At 48.5% G+C, this 21,940-nt stretch overlaps 1 protein-coding gene across 10 annotated transcripts in view; it reads left to right on the top strand.

Annotated features, from left to right (window-relative positions):
• LOC122393742 (broad-complex core protein isoforms 1/2/3/4/5-like) overlaps positions 1–21,485 on the top strand; it is a 39,656-nt gene extending 18,171 nt beyond the window's left edge. For 6 of the 10 annotated variants that reach the window (XM_043390028.1, XM_043390026.1, XM_043390029.1 and 3 more), the window contains exon 6: positions 5,919–7,599. In XM_043390028.1, the coding sequence (XP_043245963.1) occupies positions 5,919–6,367 (449 nt within the window). In that variant the 3' untranslated portion in view covers positions 6,368–7,599. Of the gene's footprint in view, positions 1–5,918; positions 7,600–20,218 lie in introns of those variants that run through there. The other 4 variants (XM_043390031.1, XM_043390032.1, XM_043390033.1 and 1 more) reach the window with 2 other exon arrangements.
• The last annotated feature ends 455 nt before the right edge of the window (positions 21,486–21,940 follow it).

Below are 21,940 nucleotides of genomic sequence, written 5' to 3' on the forward strand. Positions count from 1 at the left end.
CTGAAGCTACGATGCTGAAATTTTCTGACTTTTCCTAAAACTAAATTGGGCACATTCCCTGAAAATTTCAAGTTCATAACTTTACCAGGGGCGGCTCCAGAGCACTGGGAATTGGGGGTCCTATTCGTGAAGCGAGTCATTTGGGCGAAGATCACGATGCTGCACCAGTTTTACGAACAGTGAATGAAAGGTATCATGTGATAACATATACAAAGTTATTGTGCATCCTCTTTTGACACGTTTTTGCTATAAAAGGCGGCAGGGGCGGATCCAAGGGGGGGGGGGGTCACATGGGTCATGGCCCCCCCCTTGAGGCCCGGGGGCCCAAAGACCTGCCAGGGGCACCACCGGCCTATCAGGGGTATCACAGTCCTGACAGGGGCACCACAGGACCGCCAGGGGCACCACAGGCCTGGTGCCCCTGGGCCCTGACAGGACTGTAACGCCCCTGACAAGCCTGAAGTGTCCCCGGCAGGCACGTGGTGCCCCTGACAGGCCTGAGGCGCCCCTGCAAGGCCGGTGGTGCCCCTGGCAGGCCTGTGGTGTCCATGGCAGGCCTGTGGTGCCCTTGCTAGGCCTCTGGTGCCCCTGACAGGCTTGTAATGCCCCTGGAAGGACTGTGGTGCCCCTGGGCCCTGACAAGCCTGAGGTGCCCCTGACAGGCCAGTGGTGCCCTTGCAAGGCCTGTGGTGCCCCTGGCAGGCCTCTGGTGCCCCTGTCAGGCTTGCGGTGCCCTTGGAAGGACTGTGGTGTCCCTGGGCCCTGACAAGCCTGAGGTGCCCCTGACAGGCCCGTGGTGCCCTTGTTAGGCCTGTGGTGCCCCTGGCAGGCCTCTGGTGCCCTTGCTAGGCCGCTGGTGCCCCTGGCAGGCCTCTGGTGCCCCTGGCAGGCCTCTGGTGCCCTTGCGCCCGGAGAGGACTGGTGCTCCTGAAAAGTCTGAAGTGCCCCTCGGCAGGCCCGTTGTGCCCCTGACAGGCCCAAGGTGCCCCTGCGAGGCCGGTGGTGCCCCTGGCAGACCTCTGGTGCCCCTGGCAGGTCTGTGGTGCCCCTGGCAGGTCTGTGGCGCCCCTGGCAGACCTGTGTTGACTGGTGCCCCTGCTAGGTCGCTGGTGCCCCTCACAGACCTGTGGTGCCCCTGGGCCTTGACAAGCCTGAGATGCCAGGCTATGACAGGCTCGTGGTGCCCCTGATAGACCAGTGGTGCCCTTGCTAGGCCTGTAGTGCCCCTGGCAGGCCTCTGGTGCCCCTGCTACCCCTGCGCCCGGAGAGGACTATGGTGCCCCTGAAAAGCCTGAAGTGCCTCTCGACAAGCCCGTGGTGCCCCTGGGCCCTGACAGGCCCATGTTACCCCTGCGAGGTCGGTGGTGCTCCTGGCAGGCCTCTGGTGCCCCTGGCAGGTCTGTGGTGCCCCTGGCAGGCCTGTGTTGACTGGTGCCCCTGCTAGGCCGCTGTCGCCCCTCACAGGCCTGCGGTGCCCCTGGAAGGACTGTGGTGCCCCTGCCCCTAGGGGTGCTCATGGGCCCAACAGGCCCGTTGTGCCCCTGACAGGCCTGTCGTGTATACTTGCTAGACCTGTGGTGCCCCTGGTGGGCCTGTGGCGCCCCTACAAGGCCGTAGGTGCCCCTGACAGGTTTGTGGTGTCCCTGGAAGGTTTTTGGTGCCCCTGACAAGCCTGAAGTGTCAAGGACAGACCCTTTAGACGCCAGGGTCAAGTTTGTCGGACTGACAACGATTTGCTTACCTGATAACGTTCCTGGTAAGTACTCGCTACTCAGCGTCCTCAACATATATACACATAGCACATTCATATATACTTGCTTACAATTGGTAAATGTGGTTGTGGCTAAGAGCTAAGATACTGACTAAAAATAAAAAAAAATAAAAAAAAACTGAAAATGGGGGCACCACCAAAATGAAGTGGACGAAATCCGTTGAGTTTTTAATTTTGGGTATAGGTAGGGGCACCACTTCGATTCATGACCCTCCCCTTGGAGTTTTCCTGGATCCGCCCCTGATAGGCGGATCCAGGCGTCCAAAAAGGGGGTTATTTTTTACCTCCCAACATAGGTGCCCTGACACCGCCTATGCATGACCAATACAATTTTAGTCGTTCTCTCATAAGAAAATTGTAACATAACAAGACCATTGCCACCCTTTTTAGAAACAGTACCAACAAAAACCTTATTTACTATACTTTTTGTGTACCCCCAATCTCAATGATCTGTATCCGCCTACTTTTGCCAAATTGTCAGGGAACTCAGATTTGTTTTTCAATAGAAAAACACAATTCTAAAGAATAGTGTTTTAACTATTGACAACAAACCTTCGGTTATGATTTTTGAAAATGCATATTTTTAGGATCCATGTGAATTCCTGGTTCATTCTCTATCGATCGGCAAAAGTTGCGTTAAGATTGGTTCAGAAACCTGGCCGTGATAAAGAGTCTAAAATGTATCTGCAATTTGCCCGTTTTTACCCCCCTCTACCCCCCTATTGACATTTTTAATTTTATTTTTTTAGAAATGTAGATCTCGTTGAGCCAAATCGAATGCCGTTTGAATTTTGAAAATCGGCCGGTTAGATCTCGAGATATCAAGGGGGGGGGTCGTAAACAGCCCCCCCCCCCTGCCAATAATATGGGGTAGCCAGGAGCCTGCCACTAATAGGGTTAATCATCGCTTCGTTAGCGTACGTTTGCTAGGTCAGTCAACTGGTTCTGAGGTTGAATACTTATGATTTGAGGTATTTGAACGTTGTGCTGAGCATTGTGAATAAGATTATTAGAAGGTTGAATACTTACCTATTACTTCACGTTCGGTGTGGGTTTTCATTACCCAGTAGCATTGCGAATTTAAGAGTATTGAGAAGACGAAGCCAATTCATTCCCAAGGACAAATACAGATTTCAGAGTATCAAATATCCAGTCAGCATCACTTCGGTATTGGTGTATGCAGACAAATGTTTCCGATTGACAATTCTGGTACTCTCGGGAAGTCGGTAAATGATGAGAACCCCACGGGATTAGTGACGTAAGTGCCACTGCCAGCTCGAGATCTACCAGTGCGTCCAGGCCACTGCCAGCTCGAGATCTACCAGTGCGTCCAGTACAGTGCCAAGACGATCACAGCAGACCCTAAACCGGCGTGGAACGGTTCTGTGGTCGGGACAGACTCTCAGGCCGTAAAGCACCGGGAACGGGATAATACCGCGTCTTCTCGTGGCTTTCAAAGCAGAAGCAAGCAGCTTGATGACGTTGTTGGGCAAGAACGACAAGGACTGCGTGCAGCTGCGACATAGCGCCACAACGTTTGCACTTGTGCTGTTTAAGTGCGTGAATAGGATTGCTCAACTCAGTCGTTTGCCACCTGTGACCTGGTTGGAATGTTTTTGCAGCCTTACCTGGTGAAAATGTCGTGCCATTTAGGTACCTACTCACCTGTGGTAACTTCGTTTAACTTTCGGATACAATAAGCGCCGATGAACCCCATTGACGCGGTTAATAGGTGTGTCGAATGGAAACAATTCGACGTAGTTCAGATCACGGTGCGGTACTGTCAATTTTGAGCTTTTGCCATCTGAATGCTAAACGGCCCCGAGTCAAATCTGAGGACTTCCTACCGGACGCCATGTGTGGATCGCTCATGAATGTAATTGTAAATGCATACATAATACATACATTCTTGCATGCAAAGAACATTGAAATTTGATAGAGCAATCGAATGCACTTTTCCATGGCGCTTTAGCTCTATTATTCGGGGTTATGCGGCGACTTGTAAAAATGACAAAATAGGCGAAAGTTAATTACCCTCGCCCCGTTGGGGGGGGGCCATTTTGGCCCACCCCCTGTGGTTTTTCCTAAATAGCAAGAAAACGGCGGCGCGCAGCGCCGCCAAATTTTCAGTACCTTCCCGGGCATCAATTTGACACCTTCACACCAAATTTAAAAACTTAGGTCACCTTAGGTCAGGAGTAATTGAGGTCAAACTGAGGTCATGTTCGAGCAAAAATGAGCAAAAAACATGCAATCTTGAAACGCTCACCAAATCTACAGTTATCAAGCAATTTCAAAGTTCTTTATATGGTCTGGTAGACAAAAAGCGGCGCTACAAAACTGCTATCTCGGATTTTCAAAATTTTGGGTTTTTGACCCTCAAAAATTCAAAAAATTGATTTTTTTAGAAAAACTAAAAAAAAAATAAAAAAAAATCCGAATTTCGAAAAACCGGAATATATGTGATAGTCCCTGCGCTCTTCTATGTACATACCAAATTTCAGATCGATATCTCGTTTGTTGGCCAAGTTATAGCGAAAAAAACTGTTCAAAAATGATGACGTCAAATTTTCAAACTGAATTTTTAGCGATTCTAGACCACGTACGGCAAAACAAAGACCACCATTGAACTCCCCGTGACAAGCTGCATCGATTCGATACCCATTTTATGCAAAAATATCAACTTTGAAATTTGACCTAATTTGACCTGACCTTGACCTGACCTTGACCAAAACGTGACCTAAGCTGGCCCCAAAGGCTGCCTGACCCACATAATCGCATTTGTCATGTAAAATGGACCATAAAACATGTATCACACGACACTTTCATATTGTGACCCCCCAGTGACCTGACCTCTGTGACCTGACCTGGTATCAGTGACCTCAAATAGCAAAATATGTGTTTGAAGAACATTCCCCCATCGATGATTTTCAATGAAATGCATTTTACTCGATTTTACAACGCATTTCTTGAAATGCCTGTAAACGGTGAAAATTGGACCTTTGACCTGACCTGTGACGTCATCAGTTTGACCTAGGTCAATAAAATTGGGTCACAAGGTAGTTCCCTGATAGGGCTATCCAACACCGTTTGCCGCTTGTCGCTAGGTTGCGTGGTTCTCGAGATCTTAGGGGGGGGGGCCAAAATGCCCCCCCCCCCACGTGGCGCGTTGCTCGGCAGAGCCCAACGGGGCGCGGGTTAACCTTCGATGAGCTCTGGTGACCTTGCCTTTGACATGACTAAAAACAAAACAAAGAACAACACTACTAAACTAAACTAAACTAAACACTACTAAACTAAAGTGCATACTCCTTCTTCCTCTTCGTGATTTGTGATGCTTTTCCGAACGCCGAATACCGCATGTCGCTAAGCGGCCCATAAGTCGAATAGGACGGGGGATGTTCAGACACCCCCATCCCAGCAGGCCGTGGGAATCCAGGGCCCAATCTTACCAATGCCGTAAGTAGGATTTGGCAGCACTGGTCGGAGTTAACGGCACTGATATCAAAGACATCCTTTTTATTTACATTCAGCTAATATTGTCCAATGATTTTGATAGCGTGAATGATTACGAGTGTTGCCTGAACGAATGAATAAGTGAATGTGGAATGGTTCTGAATGTGACCAAATGCCGTGAATGCGCATTCACGGCATTTGGTAAGATTGGGCCCAGGAGCCCCAGTGGGCCGCGAGTGAATTGGTGGGTCATTTTCGCACTGAAGATGTAAAACGCTGCGATACGCTCGCGAGACGCGATAAAGCCATCGCTTCCATATCTTTACCGATGTGACCGTCAAGTTTGCATTAATGTCATGGCGATTGAGACTTATTGGTACGAATGACCGAATTTGATGTAAACATGCATGTTTAAAAATTGCACATTTCCAGCCGCCATCCATTCACAATTTCCATGCTATCTCTGCTATCTGCAACGAATGAATAAGCATATGAATCCGAGTGCTGGTTCACTGGAGAAGCCACTGGGGGCGGATGTGTTGGGCAGCCGAGTGGGGCGGCGACACGACCTCTGTCTCGGCCTGGCGGTGGCGACCAGCGCTTCTCGCGACTTCTGTGTCGGTGCGGCCAGTGCGAGGGTGTGCGACGGTCCGCTGACGGCCGGTGACGCGGCGGCCGGTCCGTGTTTCAGGCGGCGCCCTGTTCCCCTGCCGGCTGTGCTCGCAGCAGCTGCGCTCGGCCGCCTCGCTGTCGCAGCACATGGCGCAGCACGCCGGCCGCACGCAGTGTCCCGACTGCGGCCGGGTGCTCAGCAGCAAGCAGCGGCTCATCACCCACCGCGCGGCCGTGCACGGAGCGGCCGCCGCGGCCCGCCGCCGCCGGCCGGCCGACGTGGCGCCGCTGCCCGCTGGGCTCTCACCAGCACCATCAGCCGGGCTCTCACCAGCACCATCAGCCGGGCTCTCACCAGCACCATCAGCCGGGCTCTCACCAGCACCATCAGCCGGGCTCTCACCAGCACCATCAGCCGGGCTCTCACCAGCAACCTCAGCTGGGTTCTCCCCAGCGCCGCCGCCGACTGGGGCCGCCCCAGCGCTGCCCCAGTCGCCAGTATCCACCTGGGGCTTCAGCTCCGACTGATGGTCCGGACTAGTAAAGTAATATCGGTCCGGACTGCCTCCTCTTGACGGGGCCTGCCCCCCAATGGCCCGGTGGTTCTGTCAGATCTAAGACCCCCTAGGGATGGAGTGGCGCCAACATCTTACATGATGTTGGGTACCCCGATGCCCAGAAGTGCCGCGAGGGCCAAGGCCAATTCCTGCCCCAGTACCGCTGGCAGCTGGCAGAGGATACTGCACGTGACGGGCGGTGTTTGGAGGCTTATGATCGTGGAACCTGTATATGTCATGCATTGTTGTATGTATTTACAACAACAGTGTTGCAACAGCAACAGTGTATTTACAGTGTTGGGTGGATGTAGACAACATGCGAAATTTATGTTCACTGTGTTGAAGAATGATCAATGTTTTTGATATGCTACTGCCATTTTCATCAAATGCTTTCAAATTTATGGGAGTCGCTGTTGTAGCTTTTTATAATTGAAACTACTGGGAAGGGCATAGCTGTTTTAGGCGGACGTTTTTAGTGATGCATTATTCGCAAATCTCATTAGGTACCGTAAGCATGGTTTATCCAAGAGTTGATTGCTGGACCCATGCGCTTGGTAGCCCGACATGGGGGAGTGTACATGGTATCCACGGCGTTTTTCTCAGGTAGTCATTTGTTTGTAATCCCAATGCAGGCACCTCGGCAGGAATTAACGGTCAGTAGGAAGGCACCGTACCATTTGGGCGTGCTTTTTTCATACGCTGGCAACAGTTCACTTCCATTTGTTGTAGCGTCATCAAGCGCGGTGCATGGCACAGTGTGGAATTCGATGCCTGCACTAGATCATCATGCCGCTATCATATGTGAGAACATTGGCTGATAACACTGCATATACCTCGGAAGGCTTGCCACTGTTTTTTTTTAAGTTTAGGATAGCGCTCCATGCAGTTTGCTTTGCTGCGTTCTTTTTTGCACATTTGAACAGCTTGCACGGGCTGTCCGTGCGGCTCTACGCCCATTTGTAGGTACTTATTCTATACTGTTCTTTGTAAGTTGTATGCTTAATACATATTTCCTCGTTTTATTGCAAAACGGATTATTGTTTTATGAGGAAGCTGACTATGACTATGATTTTGGGACGATCGACCTATGACTCGAGGCCGCGCTTGAGTGGGCACCTCAGGCACTTCAGCTGTGGTTACGGGGTGTATTTAGCCACATCTGATTTGATTGAAAGCTTGAAAAGTAAGAAAGATACAAGCGAAGCGGTTGAAAGAAGAAGAAAAGAAACGAGCAGTTGTATAGGTAAGCGGTAAAAAAAAAAACTGGTAGCTTTCAACAATTGCCTTAAAGGTAGTGTGCCACCTTTGAAAGATTTCCCGTTTTATTTTTCCTAGGATAAGAAGCTTCTGTTTTTACCTAATATCGCAAAAAAAAATCAAAAATGGGCCTGGAATAGTGCCTTTTTCGCCTAAAAGTTTATCGGTTTTTAGATATGTATAACAACTGTAGTGGGCTCACCTGCAAACAGGCGTCGGGCAACAATCGCGAATGCGGCGCACTTGTGACAATAAGCAAAGGTCATTATAGTGTTACGACCATACGACGTACGGGAATGAGTTATCAGCTGTCTAATCGTAGACAACACAATGTCGAGCCTTAAACTGTAAGCCTGTATTGGTATTGTTTCTTAAATTTGGCTGTCGAACATTAATTTGTGGTTTGAAATATGATTTTATGTAAAATAATTGATATGAAACAGCCGTCTCAAGTTATGTTATGTGTCTCAAGTTATGTTATTATGTCTCAAGTCAAGTTATTACAAGTTATGACCCCATTACACCACACGCAAGTGGCAGAAATGACAATGATCAGCTGACGCATTTTTCTTGGCCGAAGTCAGAGCGCGCGGCCCGACGCACCACGCGTATTTGGAAATTCCGACCTCGACGAGCATCAGAAGCCACCTAACAGGCGTGTTCGAAACCGCAGGAGATGATGATGAACGGGTTTATCGAAACTTGATTGGATGAGCCTATCGGTAATAGCGATTTTAGTGTGTGCATTTATTGTTCATAGTGGTGTGAAATGTGGTTGGGGTACGACCGACAACCCGTCGGGGCGAATTTCGCACTGGGGTACTCAAAATTCGAAGAATTTAAGACGTTTCCATAAGTTTTGAAGGTATGGATAAGTTCTAAAAATCCGGTTCTCCTTATCCGGGTCATTAACTCCATATGGTCCAAGAAAGCTGGCACACTACCTTTAAGTTATAGGTAAAGGCTCATGATAATGACGAAGTCTCTGAATGCCACTTATGGTCCGATTTATATCTCACGACTGAGGCGGGTGAGGCCAATACCTGACCACGTAGTAGCTCGTGAACCCAGGAGCCATGACGGCGGATAACAGCGCAGTACCTAAATGACCTATAGGTATGGAGCATGTCGACAGATTTGACCTGAGGCTTGACCTACCGAGTTCAGAGGCCAAGGAAGGTCAACGATGACTTGGATTTTGCAGATGTCTTTTTTTTTTCTACCGGGAGTTTCCGAAAAACTGAACAATTTTATTTTTCCTCTAAAATATCTTAGAATTATACTATCGAGAAAAATCAACTGTAAGCAAGTACCTACCTACGTTGCTATTTTGTTTGATGCTAGTTTTACTAACTTAAATAATGAAGCCATAGAAAAAGACGTACAACCAATCTACCATGTTTGCACTTTAACCCGCGCGGGGCTGGGGGGGGGGTAAATTTTACCCACCCTCGCGAATTTTTGCAATAACTCAAAAACGGCGGCGCGCAGCGCCGCCAAACTTTCAGTACCTTTTCTTACATCAATTTGACACGTTCCCTGAAAATTTGAGCGAAATCCGTCGGAAATTTTGTGAGAAATTGACGTTTTAGTCACGTCATGTTCGCCATTTTCGCCTCAAAAACGGCAAAATTTCAAACGCCGCTAACATCTTCATTTTTAAAGGAATCAAGACGTAGCAAAAAGATTATACGTAATTCTACTTCTTCTATCAAATGGCTATCTCGGTTTTTGAAAATCTTGGATTTTGGCCAATTTTTTTTCTTCAAAAAACTGATTTTTTTGGGAAAATAATTATAAAATCCAAAATTTTGAGTGTATCGAAAAAACCGGAATATATGTCAGAGATGTGGTCTATGTACACCTACATACCAATTTTTAGAAGAATCGGTTCAAAAATGTGGGAGTTATAAAAATTTCATGACGTCACGACACACAAAAATTTTGAAAAATGAATTTTTTGGAAGTTCTAGACCTTGTACGGAAACAAAAATAGCACCATTCGATTCGCCGTGAAAACTGCATCAGATAGACACCTTTTTAGGCCTTAACAACTAACTTCAAAATTTGACCTCACTTGACCTGACCTTGACCTGACCTCGACCTGAAATTCATCCAGATATGGTCCATATCACCTATTGAGTGTGCCTATTGAATTCTATGAATAAAATGACCAATAAAACATTTGTCGCACATGCCCTTTTCTATATTTTGTTTTTAGTGACCTGACCTGACCTGACCTGACCTTGACCTTGACCTCTGAATGATATTTTATGCAGCGAATATTGTCTTGGTAGCCTAAGAACAGGTTTAGGGCAGGGGTGGATTTTTTTGTTTTTTATTGGGGTTGCACAGCCCTGAAAGGGCGCCCAAAGCGGTTCCGAGGGGCGCAATAGTCCGGAAGTGGGCGCCACCAGGTACGGTCGTAAACTTGGCGTTGGGGGGGGGGGGGTGAATTGGCAAAGGGGCCCCTGTAGACCCTCGCTGGGGGGGCGGTATGTTAGCTTAACCCGCGTACCGCGGAGGGGGGGGGCGAATATCCACCCCCTCCCCCTGAAGTTTTTCGTAAGTAGCGGAAAACTTCTGAAACCAGTATGAGACCCTTATATAAGCCCGGCGTAAGATCATTTAAGGCCAGTATTGAGATTGACCCTCATAATCGGGTGAGACCTCGCACAGCAGTATGGGTCTTTGAACTCCAACATGGGTCTTACGAGACCTGCTTGAGCCATCAGAGGTCAGTGCAGGCCCGGGGTCATCAAAGGCCAGTGCGGGGTCGTCAAAGGCCAGTTCGGAACCTCTGAGGTGGTGTGAGCCCTTGAGGCCAGCGTTGGTCCTTGAGAGGTCAATGTGGGACCCCTTGACTGGTATGGGCCCTAAGAGACATGTGTGGTGCCAATGCGACCCAAAATAGACACAACTAACGACATGGGGCTCTCAGAGACTAGCAGCGCCCTTAAAAACCTGCACGGGCCAAGCAGATCGACAGGGGCCCTCCGAGATCGGCAGAGAATAAGAAGATAGCATGAGGCGCCTATGATGGGTTTGGCCCGGGCTCTCAAAGACCTAAATGGAACTATCAGAGACCAGGGACCCTTGGCAGCAGACATGGGCCCTCAGAAACCGATGTGACCCCGATATGGTAATAGACCTTAATGCCGGCCCGCTGCGACGAGATAACGGCCCTCAAATTCCGAAATTCCGGCATGGGGACCAACAGAGACTGACAGGGAACCTCGGAGGACGGCATGAAACGCCAAAAGTTTTTCCTTGGACCACAGAGACTAAAGATGGGACTCTCAGAGTCTGGTGCGGGGCCCTCTGAGACCTGTTTTGGGCCACCAGGGTCCGGTTCGGTCCATCAGATGCCGGTTATGGCCCTCAAAAGCCGGTTTGGAATTGGGACCCTGAGTGGCCACTGGCCTGTACTGGCCCTCCAAAACCATTTGGTCATCAGAGGCCAGCCCAATATGATCCCTTACAGGCCAGTGTGGAGCTCTCGGAGGTCAATGTGGGCCCTCAGAGCCCAGTGCGAGGCACCCAAAGTTCAATCTTGAGCCCCCAGCGACCGGAATGGGTTCATCAGAGGCTAGTGTGGGTCCCTCAGAGAAGCCCGATTCGGGGCCCTCAGAGGTCGGTGTAGGGCCCTCAAAGACCAGTATTGGCCCTCAAAGGCCTGTATGGGGCCCCAGGCTCAGAGGCCGATGTGGGCCCTCAGGGACCAGACTAACCTGACACCCCAGAGACCATAATAGGGCCATCAGTGGCGGTGTAGAGACCCCATAGACCGGCTGGGGCCCATTGAGGCCAGTTTGGGGCCCTCAGAGTCCAGTGTGGGGCCTGTTATAAGCGACAGTAGGGCTCCCGCTTGCATTGTGTCTCGAACAAGACTGGTCCACATTCCAACCGCGCCCGCTGACCCCAGCCGCTGACCGCTGACCAGCAGGGGTCGGTGTTGGACCCCAGAGGTCAGCATAGGGCCCTCAGAGGCCGATGTGGACCCTTAGAGACCGGCATCGGGCCTTCAGAAGTCAGTACGGCCCTCGGGGACACCCAAAGGCCAGTCTTGGGCCCCCAGAAAAAGAAATGAGGCCATTAGAGGCGTGAACCCCCAGAGACCAGTTTGGGTCTACTTGGGAGCGCTCGAGACCAGTACAGGGCCCTCAAAGGCCAGTTTGAGGCCCATAGAGGTCGATGTGGGCTCTTAGTGACCGGCACCCAAAGGTCAGTCCTGAACCCCAGAGACAGAAATGAGGCCATCAAGAGATCAGTGTGGGGCCCTCAAAGGCCGGTTGGGGGACTCCTGATGCCGCTTTAGGGCCAGTGGAGGGCCCTGAGAGGTCGATGTGGGCCCTTGAAGGCCACTGAAGCGCCCTCAGAAGTCAGGAAACTCAAAGACCGGTATGAGGGCTGTTACATAATACCTGGCGTTGGTTTCTTGAGCCTCGTGACAATCGGGTAAGAGCCAGGGCCCCTACGCCCATCGAGGCCCATCGGTTGTTTAAGGGGGCAAATTATATGATGGCCCCTGATTTGTCTTTGGGGGGCCATGGCCCTGATGCCCCCTGCGACCTCCACTGGGCACCACCCCCACCCCCCACTGAGCGGTGAGCGGCGCACCAGGAATCGAAATCCACGATTTTTTAACTGGTCATTTTTGCATGTCCGACAGCTCTATACGGCCTTGTGACAGCTCAAGCTCTTGAGAGGAGGGTAGTACAGTCCACAGCATAAGTAATGTGCGGTTTCAGTCCTGGGTATGTTCTGCTTCTGAAGCTTAGGAATGATTAGCCAGACCACCATGAAACTTTGAATGTAGCTAGCCTGTATCGTTGTCCTTGCAGCTGCAACTTTATCTATTGACGTCTTCTTTTCGATCACTCCGCATTAAAAAATCGACAGTCAAAGCCATCCATTGAGATTGGTTAAACCACACATTACTTTAGCGGTGGGCTGTACCTACATTAGAGGGGGCGGCGATGGCATTTGCACTTGAGGCGGCAGCGCCTATACTTAGAGGGGGCGGCACCTACATTTTATGGGCAGCACCCTAACTTGAGGGACGGCACACAAACCTGAGGGGCGGCACCCACGCATGGGGGGGGGGCGGCATCTATCTACATGTGAGGGAAAGGCACCCCTTTCAAGGGGTGGCACCTACACTTAGGGGGTGGCACCTACATTTGAGGGGGCTGCACTGCAACTAGGCCTTAGGGGGCGGCAGCTACACCCTAGGGGGTGCCATCTACATTCGAAGGGACGGCACCTACATTTTATGGGATGACCGATGACACCTATGCATAAGTGGCCGGGGCCGACATTTGAGGGGGCGGCGCGGCACCTTCATTCGAGGGGGCGGCACCTAAATTCGAGGGGGCGGCACCTACATTCGAGGAGGGCCAGCACCTACATTCGAGGGGGCGGCACCTGCATTCGAGGAGGGCCGGCACCTACATTCGAGGGGGCGGCACTAACATTTGAGGGGGCGGCACCTACATTCGAGGAGACAGCGCCTACATTCGAGGGATGACATTTACATTTGAGGGGGCGGCACCCACATTCTCGCACCAACATTCGAGGGGGCGGCACCTACATTCGAGGGGGCGGCACCTACATTCGAGGGGGCGGCACTTACATTCGAGGAGGGCCGGAATCTACATTCGAGGGAGGGGGCGGCACTAACATTTGAGGGGGCGGCACTTACATTCGAGGGGGCGGCACCTACATTCGAGGGGCGGCATTTAGGTACATTTGAGGGGCGGCACCAACATTCGAGGGGGTGGCACCTACATTCGAGGGGGTGGCGCCTACATTTAATGGGCGGCGCCTACATTCGAGGGGGCGGCACCTACATTGGAGGGGGCGGCACTTACGTTTGAGGGGGCGGCACCTACATTCGAGGGGCGGCACTTGCATTCGAGGGGGCGGCACCTACATTCGAGGGAGCGGCACCTACATTTGAGGTCTGAGGAGGCGGCAACTACAATAGATAGTTGAGGGGTGACTATTGCTTCATGATGGGGAGGGCTCTTTTGAAAGATGGTGCCAAGTCAACGGGTGGCATAGAGTTTTGTGATGGCTCAGGGTTATGGGGGCGGCACCATTCGAGGCGCCCGCCGATTTATTTCAGTTGTAAAGTTGGGGTTGCACAAACCGATGTTGGGGTTGCAAAATTCAAAGTTGGGGTTGCACGTGCAACCCCAACTTAATATAAAAATCCACCCCTGGTTTAGGGCAATCAGTCTCAGTCCATTCTTCGGCAACTACGGTGCAAGGCCGATACTGTAGAAACTTGCAATTTGTACACTTGACCTGACCTTGACCTTGACCTCAAGGCTCAAACTTTAAATTAAGTACATGTTTTTAGTTATTCGTGATGAGATCTTTCGATTGGCGTTTGAATTTTCCAAATCGGACCATTAGTTCGGGAGATAACAGGGGGGGGGGGGGGTAAAATTTACCCACCCCCAGCCCCGCGCGTTCGGCTGGAGACCCCAGCCCCGCGCGTGTTAAGGTGAAATAAGTTAAGGTAGCCAACAAAAAATTTGGAAGGATCTAAACTCGTAGGAAGCACCACTAATAATTGTAGTATTGGCCCGCTTAGCCATTTTTAATAAAGGAAATCGTCGCAAGAGGTGATCGGCAAGAGGTGATCGACAGCGAACCCAGAGGACACCTGGGAGGACACGACATTTGGATCATCTCGTTTTGAGAATAAGGTGGGCGGGGGTGAGACAATAAACACCCAGCGGTACACAGCAGTGCTGTTCAGGTTCTGGCCGGCGCTAAAGAAGAAACTGGGCGGTGATGTGCGGCTGATAGAGAGCCAGGAGATGCAGCAGGACAGAGCGGCCGCTCAAACGGCCGCCGCTACCTGTGACTGGCTGCGACGCGCTTCGGGGAGCGGCTGCTCTTCTGGCTGAAGGTGAACCGATGTCCCGTGCATTATCCGGATCTCAACGTCCTTAGCTTTCTTATTTGAGGACATCTGAAGGTTCAGGTGTGGCGGATGAATAAGAAAACCATCAACGAGCTGAAGCAATCAGTTCAGTACACGGTTCGGGGCACATGGCCGGAGATCTGCCGCACGGAGGCGGCACAGTTGGTTCAGCGCCCATCTTTGTGTCTGGAGCGTTTGGTAGTGTTATGGAAAACAGGATTTCTAAACACACCCACATGCGGAATTACAAGTAACTATGACACATTGAATATGGAAATGGCACCCGTTACCTCAGTTAATGCCACAGAGGTCATCGCACGTCACGAATGGCATCTAAGAGTTTTTTTCGCGAATAACTTCTGATAGAGGCATGTCAAAGCGATGAAAACGCCTTAGATGCGTTCAGCTCGTCCACACGAATCGACTGATGTGCAACATGACTCTTTCCGGTTAGGTTATGACCTTGAACTGACTTTTCAAGGTCAACTTATAGTTCATTCGATGCGTCTTGACGAGAGTAACACGGTGTCGGTAAAAGTAAGCTCGTCCAAGGTTTGAATCAAAAGCTATTGCAGAAAACTGGTGTTATTTGCCCCCTGCAGGCAAAACCGTTGAAGTTAGGTCAAATCTGAAAGAAATGTTCAGAAAGAACGATAACCTGCGCCCCGTTTAGCTATTGGCGGACCCTACCACCCGATGGGGGGGGGGCGTTCCCCCCTTAAGATCGCGGAAAGTTACCGACCGATCTTGAAAATTCCAACGACGTTCGATAGCACCACCAGACAACTGCATTGTGACCAAGTTTTGTTGACCTAGGTGTAGCCGATCACGTCACAGGTCAGGTCAAAGGTCGCATTTTTTCACCGCATTTTTTTTCACCGCATTTTTCGCCTTCTAAGAGGCGTTATAACATCGAATAAAAGGCATGCAATCGAAAATCATCGATGCAGCGTTGGTCGCCTAATATATATTCTGCTTATAGATGCCGTCACTGATGCTAGGTCAGGTCACAGACGTCAGGTCACAAAAGGTCGTAATATGGACCTAACTATCCTAGGGTCATGTGATACATGTTTTATGGCCAATTTTGCATTTCAAATTGAATGGTGTGGGTAAGACGACCATAAGGGCTGGTTTGGGTTCCTTTCTGGTGGAGGTCAGGTCAAGGTCAGGTCAAAAAGGTTAAATTTTTTTCATAGTTGATATTTTTGCATAAAAAGGTGTCTATTCGATGTACCTCATTACGAGGAATCCAATAGTGGTCTTCGTTTTACTCTGCTTGGTCTATAACGGCTAAAAATTTATATTAAAATTTTAAAGTCATAAATTTTGAGTGGGTTTTCGCCATAACCTTGCCAAAAATAGAGCTATCGAGTTTAAATTTGGCATGTCAATAACAGACCAACATTTATACATCATATGTTCCATCTTGTTTCAAAAATTTGAAAAAAATGGTATTGTGGGTATTGTATCCAAAAATCACTTTTCTGAGTTTGGGGGGTCAAATTCCAAAATATTCAAATGGCTGAGATAGCAGTTTTGTAGCTGTGTTAAATCTACACCTATTTTGGTGAAAAGTTTTATCTTTCCAAAACTGTAGGCGTGAAAACTTTTCCCGTAAAACCTTTTTTGGGTCAAAAATGGCAGAACATGACGTCATGGCCAACCTATCATAGGCTCTGAAAAGGTTTTTGTCCCAAGGTGTAAAATTGATGCCCGGAGGGCTCCTGAAAGTTTCGTGGTGATATCTGCTATTTTTAAGGAGATATCGACTGAAAAGGAAAGAGGCCGTTTCGGCCGGCTGGTTAATAGAAAGTACTATCAAATGCGCTTTTCTGGGGAGTTGTAGCTCTATTAGGTTCCGAGTTATGCATGGGCTTATTCTAAATTGTGGACACTCGACCTGAAAATCAGCAAACTTTGGGCTTCAATGACCTCTGGTGACCTAACCGTTGTCCAGAAGCCAGTTTTACCAACAAGAAAAAACGCCTGCCGGATTTTTTTTTTTTTGCCTAAATACGCTTCATATACGGAGCGTAAACGGTAAAGCCTTATCCGCTTACGTGCCCATCGCGTTTACGCTCCGTATCTGAAGCGGTCTTAAAGGGACCCTCCCACCTTCAAAAAAGTTAATGAATTGGCATAAAAGTGATGTAGCGTGAATCACAAAGAGCGAAAATGAACATCTACCAAATTTTACCGGAAAATATTCAACCGTTTTCGAGATATAAGACTTTTATTTTTGTTTACTTTTTGGGAACTCCGCTGTTTCTATGACGTCACATAAAGGTTTTCTTTACGTCGGGATTTGGAAGCAATAATTTGGTATCAAAGTGCGACAAATATAGCGCGAATGATGCGTTTATCTTATCAAGGTCAATATATGATGGCCAACAAAGGATTCCAGGACAATTCTTCTTATGGCATTGTTTCGTATCGCAATTCTTCGTCTGCAAATCTTCGTCAGGGCATTTATTCGTATCGCATTACTTTGTCTCGCATCAGGGTATATGAAAATCGGCTCGCATTTCTTCTTCAACGCAAATATATGCAAGAGTAAGCATTGATGGACAAATAAATGCACCGACGAAGATTTGTAGACGAAGAAATGCGGACGAAGAAATGTCATGCGAGGATTCGTTCGGGTACCATGACATTTATGTGATTTCAAAGTCAAGGTTCACAGCTGATCTGCTAAATCAAGCCAAGAATCCAAACTATCAAAAAACTATAAATATTTGTTTGTCTGTCACAGAGGTCTCAAGCAATATAAGGTTGACATATGTTGAATCAAAAATCTACTGCTACAACTCACATCTCCTGCCTTAGTTTATCATTGTTTTAACTTGCTTTCAAGAGAAACAGAAGCCAGTATCTGATATCACTTCAGATGATTGTTTCAAGATCTGAGAGTTCAAATGGAATTAAAAGCAAGATCAAGATGAAACAGGGATTATTGCTGTTAAAGTAGTTTGGCCATGATACAACAGGCACATAAATCATTAGCCAAATCAAATACTGGTTGGTTTGTCAAGATGTTTGTTGTCTGTCGTCTGTCGAGCTGCTATGAACACTGAACGCTCTCACTCTTACTTTAAAGAGAGTAGTTTAAGTTGAATGGTAGTGAGCTGTAATTAGACAAAGCAGCTATTCAGTGCTCACATCAAGCCAGGCTAGGAAATGGCATCAACTGTGGTGGGAGGAAGCAGGTTCGGCAGGCCTATGTTGTAAACTTCTGTTGTGTCTTGTGTTTGATCAACTGATGTTTTCTGCTCTGTTTTGTGCAGTGATAGTAGCAGGTAACTGCATGCTTGTCAAATTATGTGAATAAACGAATTCATAACATTGCATTTTTCTCTCCATGCAAGGAACAAGTAAGATGTTGTAGAAAATGTAATAGAGGGCTGCATTGCTGATTTCATGCACTTTATCAGAGCTTTATTTAGAATTGCTTTCCTGAAAGCTACACACAGGCCACAGCACTGAAATTCACAATGTCATAGCTTTTGGCAGAAAAAAAGAAAAGACTTGCCTAGGTAAAATTGGCTGAAAGTATGGCAGAGCAGGTCTTGATGCGTATGCCCATCCGTGTGCTTGCCGAAGCCGAACTGACTGCAACACATTAACTCTGACCCACCATGGTAGCTGGCATATCCTGAACTTTCACCACTCTAAACAAGACAACTTTCAGCCCTCAGCATTGTATTAAAACACTGTACATGGCAGTTGACACTCAAAATTTGTTTCAGTGCCATCCACGGACAACATCAGTCGCCATTCACCAGGCCAGTAAAAACAGAATAGATAATAGCTTCAAACCCATGTAGTCAGAGTTACTAGGTCTGCACCTCAAAACAAAATCCAGGTGACATTCACCACGCCAGTAAAAAAAAAACAGGTAGGTACTTAGGTAACGTAACAGCTTCAAATCTGGTAACATGTTGGTCGGACTTAACACTACCATATGTACATGGAATAATATGATACCAAACAATAGTGCAACCATTCTGGACAACAAAAGTGTATGATAAAATTAATTTAGAATACTTTGGCAGCATGATTTACGAGCACAGGCAGGTGTTACCTACCAGCCTTCTCAATGCTCGTAAAACCAACATTGTAGTTTTGATTTTACCTTGATTTTACCTTACATGATAACACACTTGGCTGCAATGGCACATTTAATTTAACACTGTGAAAAGACCAGTTATAACCACTTCACAAGCACAATTGCACCTCATGCCGACATCCTTTTCCAAAGACCGTCAGTCAGCAGCGTCTTTCGTCAAAACTGGAAGATCAATCCCCTTTCAACTGTTAACATCAAAAATATTTCTTCATAGTGTGATCTCCTATGGGAACCTTGCGGGAAAAGAATTAATGTCAATTGTCAGCTCTTCAAATTTATTTGGACTTAAACTTGCAGTACCATATCCAGTTTTCTTTGATATTTTGTTTTTCATTCCATGTTGAAGTTGAACACCAAGCTCCAGATATAGCAGGCAGCTTGATCATCTTCGGCCTTGGTATAATATCAGTCCAAGTTCCAGTGGTGGGTATCTTCTAATATTCAAATTAAAATGAAAAGCAATAGGCTTTCTCAGCGCCGACGACGGATTTCACGTTGATAAAAAAGGGAGCTCAAGGTCAGCAAAACTCGGGTTCAAGGAATGGCGGGCGTTGAAATGACTGCTGACGTCATCAACAAACCGCTAATGGTTAAGAGATAGGGACTAAGCTGGTCCCACCCTGCAAGTAAAGGGAAGAAATTTCTTGAACACCATAAAGCTGCGGGGGTTGCGACCAGGATAAATGGTGGTTTCTGAGCCTGGCCGCAAACTTGGCTATCTCAACTCAAAACTAATGTTAAGGTGGGATGGTCCCTTTAAGGCAAAAAATTACGGCAGGCGGCTATTTTTCTGTTGGTAAAAGTGGCCTCCTACCAACAAAGTGACCTAAGTAATGTCGTCCTCATTTTTGACGCTCTTTCGAATGCCACACGTTGTTCACGAACTGTTCATAAACAAATATACATTATACAAACATTAAACCCAGTCTTTTTACGAACGTATGAATTTGGGTTGGTTTGAGTAGGTGAAATCATCAGTTCGGCCTTCAGAGGACAGAAAGCGTGAATTTTGACTGGCCTGATGAAACGTCGTTTGTTTGAATTTCTTATTTAATAGTTGAACGGCATCGATTTTGCCCGTATAGTACTTCATGCCGCGGGTCAAGCCGCCGGCGTCCGGGGTGTCTCGACTGACGCCGGTGGTCTGTCTCCCTATCCAGGTCCCTGGATGTCCACTGTCCAGGGTCCAGGGTGTACATACACTGTCCAGGGTCATGAGTGTACATACACTGTCTAGGGTCGAGGATACAGGCCCCAGGGTCTCCGTATCCAGGTCCCAGAATGTCCACTGTCCAGGGTCCTTGTTATTCACTGTCGAGGATCCAGACCCCAGACCCCAGGGTGTCCACTGTCCAGATCCCAGACCCCACCAGGGTGTTCACTGTCCAGACCTCAGACCCCAGGGTGTCCACTGTCCAGACCTCAGACCCCAGGGTGTCCACTGTCCAGAGCGTCCAGGATGTCTGGACCCGACTGACGCCGGCGTCTGTCCGCAGATCTGCGGCGCGGCGTCGAGCGGCCCGTGTACCGGGTGTGTCAGCTCTGCCAGAAGCCGCTCTACTCGCCGACCGCGCTCTCGTTCCACATGGACATGCACCGCGGCCGCACCACCTGCCCGGTCTGCGGCCGCGTGCTGGTCAGCCGCCAGAAGCTGAGCCTGCACATGCAGCGACTGCATGGCACCTCGCTTCAGCAGCACCAGGAGCAACAGCAGCAGCAACAACAACAACAGCAGCACCAACAGCAGCAACAACAACAACAACAGCAGCAGGAACAGCAGCAGCAGCAGCAGCAACAGCAGCGCCCAGCTCAGCAGCAGTGCCAAATCAAGGAGGAAGGCATCAGTGATTAAAGCGTACAAAAACTGTGTCAAACCTAAGTTTCGCGCTACTGCAAGCGACAGGCCGAGCGTGGTACGTACCTAGCCACTGAACGCAGTGTTGTTATTATTTATTACATTGAAGCGATGGTACCTTCTTTGTTGAACTCTTGTCAACTCCCCTCCCCCCTCATGCACATAAACGGTTATCAGCCTAGTAATAGCTGATGTATTAGCTGACGGACTTGCTAACCCATGGTCATATAATGCAAATGAGATTGGCGAATACGATATAAGTGTTAGAAGATAAATGGTGCTAGAGCACAGCACACGGATTACGTCATGCCAATGTGTATGTATATTGAATTATAGGTATGCTATTGCATCAGGTATGCAGGGTTATATTTGCAATGACACATCTCTTCAATCATGTTATTTCAATCTCTGCATAAAGGCAAGTGTGGTGTCAAGACATTCAAAGTTTAGTTGCAGGACCCCGTCGGACGCCCCGAACTACACATCGACGCCGGAGCCGTGTGTAATGTGTGACCGCCGCGCGGGAGACAGCAATGTGCTCCTCCGCCGCGCCAAACTGAGCTGGAAATAAATTAGGAAGAAAATACAGTTTTTAGAGAGAGAGAGAGAGAGAGAGAGAGAGAGAGAGAGAGAGAGAGAGAGAGAGAGAGAGGAGAGAGAGCCTGGTGACTCACTACAACATGGCTTGCTTGTCATTGTATTTTTTCTTCGCAGGTGCCGTGAATAAAATTGCTGATGCATTACTGGGATGTGATCAATATTAGGGTGAAGTTGTGTTTTGCAGGTTTCTGCGATGTTATATCTATATGCTCACTCTGTTTTGCATATATTTTATTATTATTTTTATTTTTAATAAATTTAGTCCGAACCTTTTGATAGGAAGGATTCACAAGGACAGGGCCACCGCTTAGCGAAGCTAGTTGCGGTGACCCTGCCCTCTACCCTCCGATCGCGCAATCCAGTTCTATGGCAGAATTTAGAGTCCAAACTTTAAAGGTAGTGTGCCAGCTTTCTTGGACCGTATGGAGTTAATGGCCCAGATAAGGAAGAACCGGATTTTTAGAACTTATCCATACCTTCAAAACTCATGGAAACGTCTTAAATTCTTCAAATTTTGAGTACCCCAGTGCGAAATTCGCCCCGACGGGTTGTCGGTCGTACCCCAACCACATTTCACACCACTATGAACAATAAATGCACACACTGAAATCGCTATTACCGATATGCTCATCCAATCAAGTTTCGATAAACCCGTTCATCATCAGCTCCTGCGGTTTCGAACACGCCTGTTAGTTGGCTTCTGATGCTCGTCGAGGTCGGAATTTCCAAATACGCGTGGTGCGTCGGGCCGCGCGCTCTGACT

The sequence above is a fragment of the Amphibalanus amphitrite genome, unplaced genomic scaffold, assembly GCF_019059575.1.
Source record: "Amphibalanus amphitrite isolate SeventyFive unplaced genomic scaffold, NRLGWU_Aamphi_draft 000551F_arrow, whole genome shotgun sequence".
In the NCBI taxonomy this organism is placed as follows: Eukaryota; Metazoa; Arthropoda; class Thecostraca; order Balanomorpha; family Balanidae; genus Amphibalanus; species Amphibalanus amphitrite.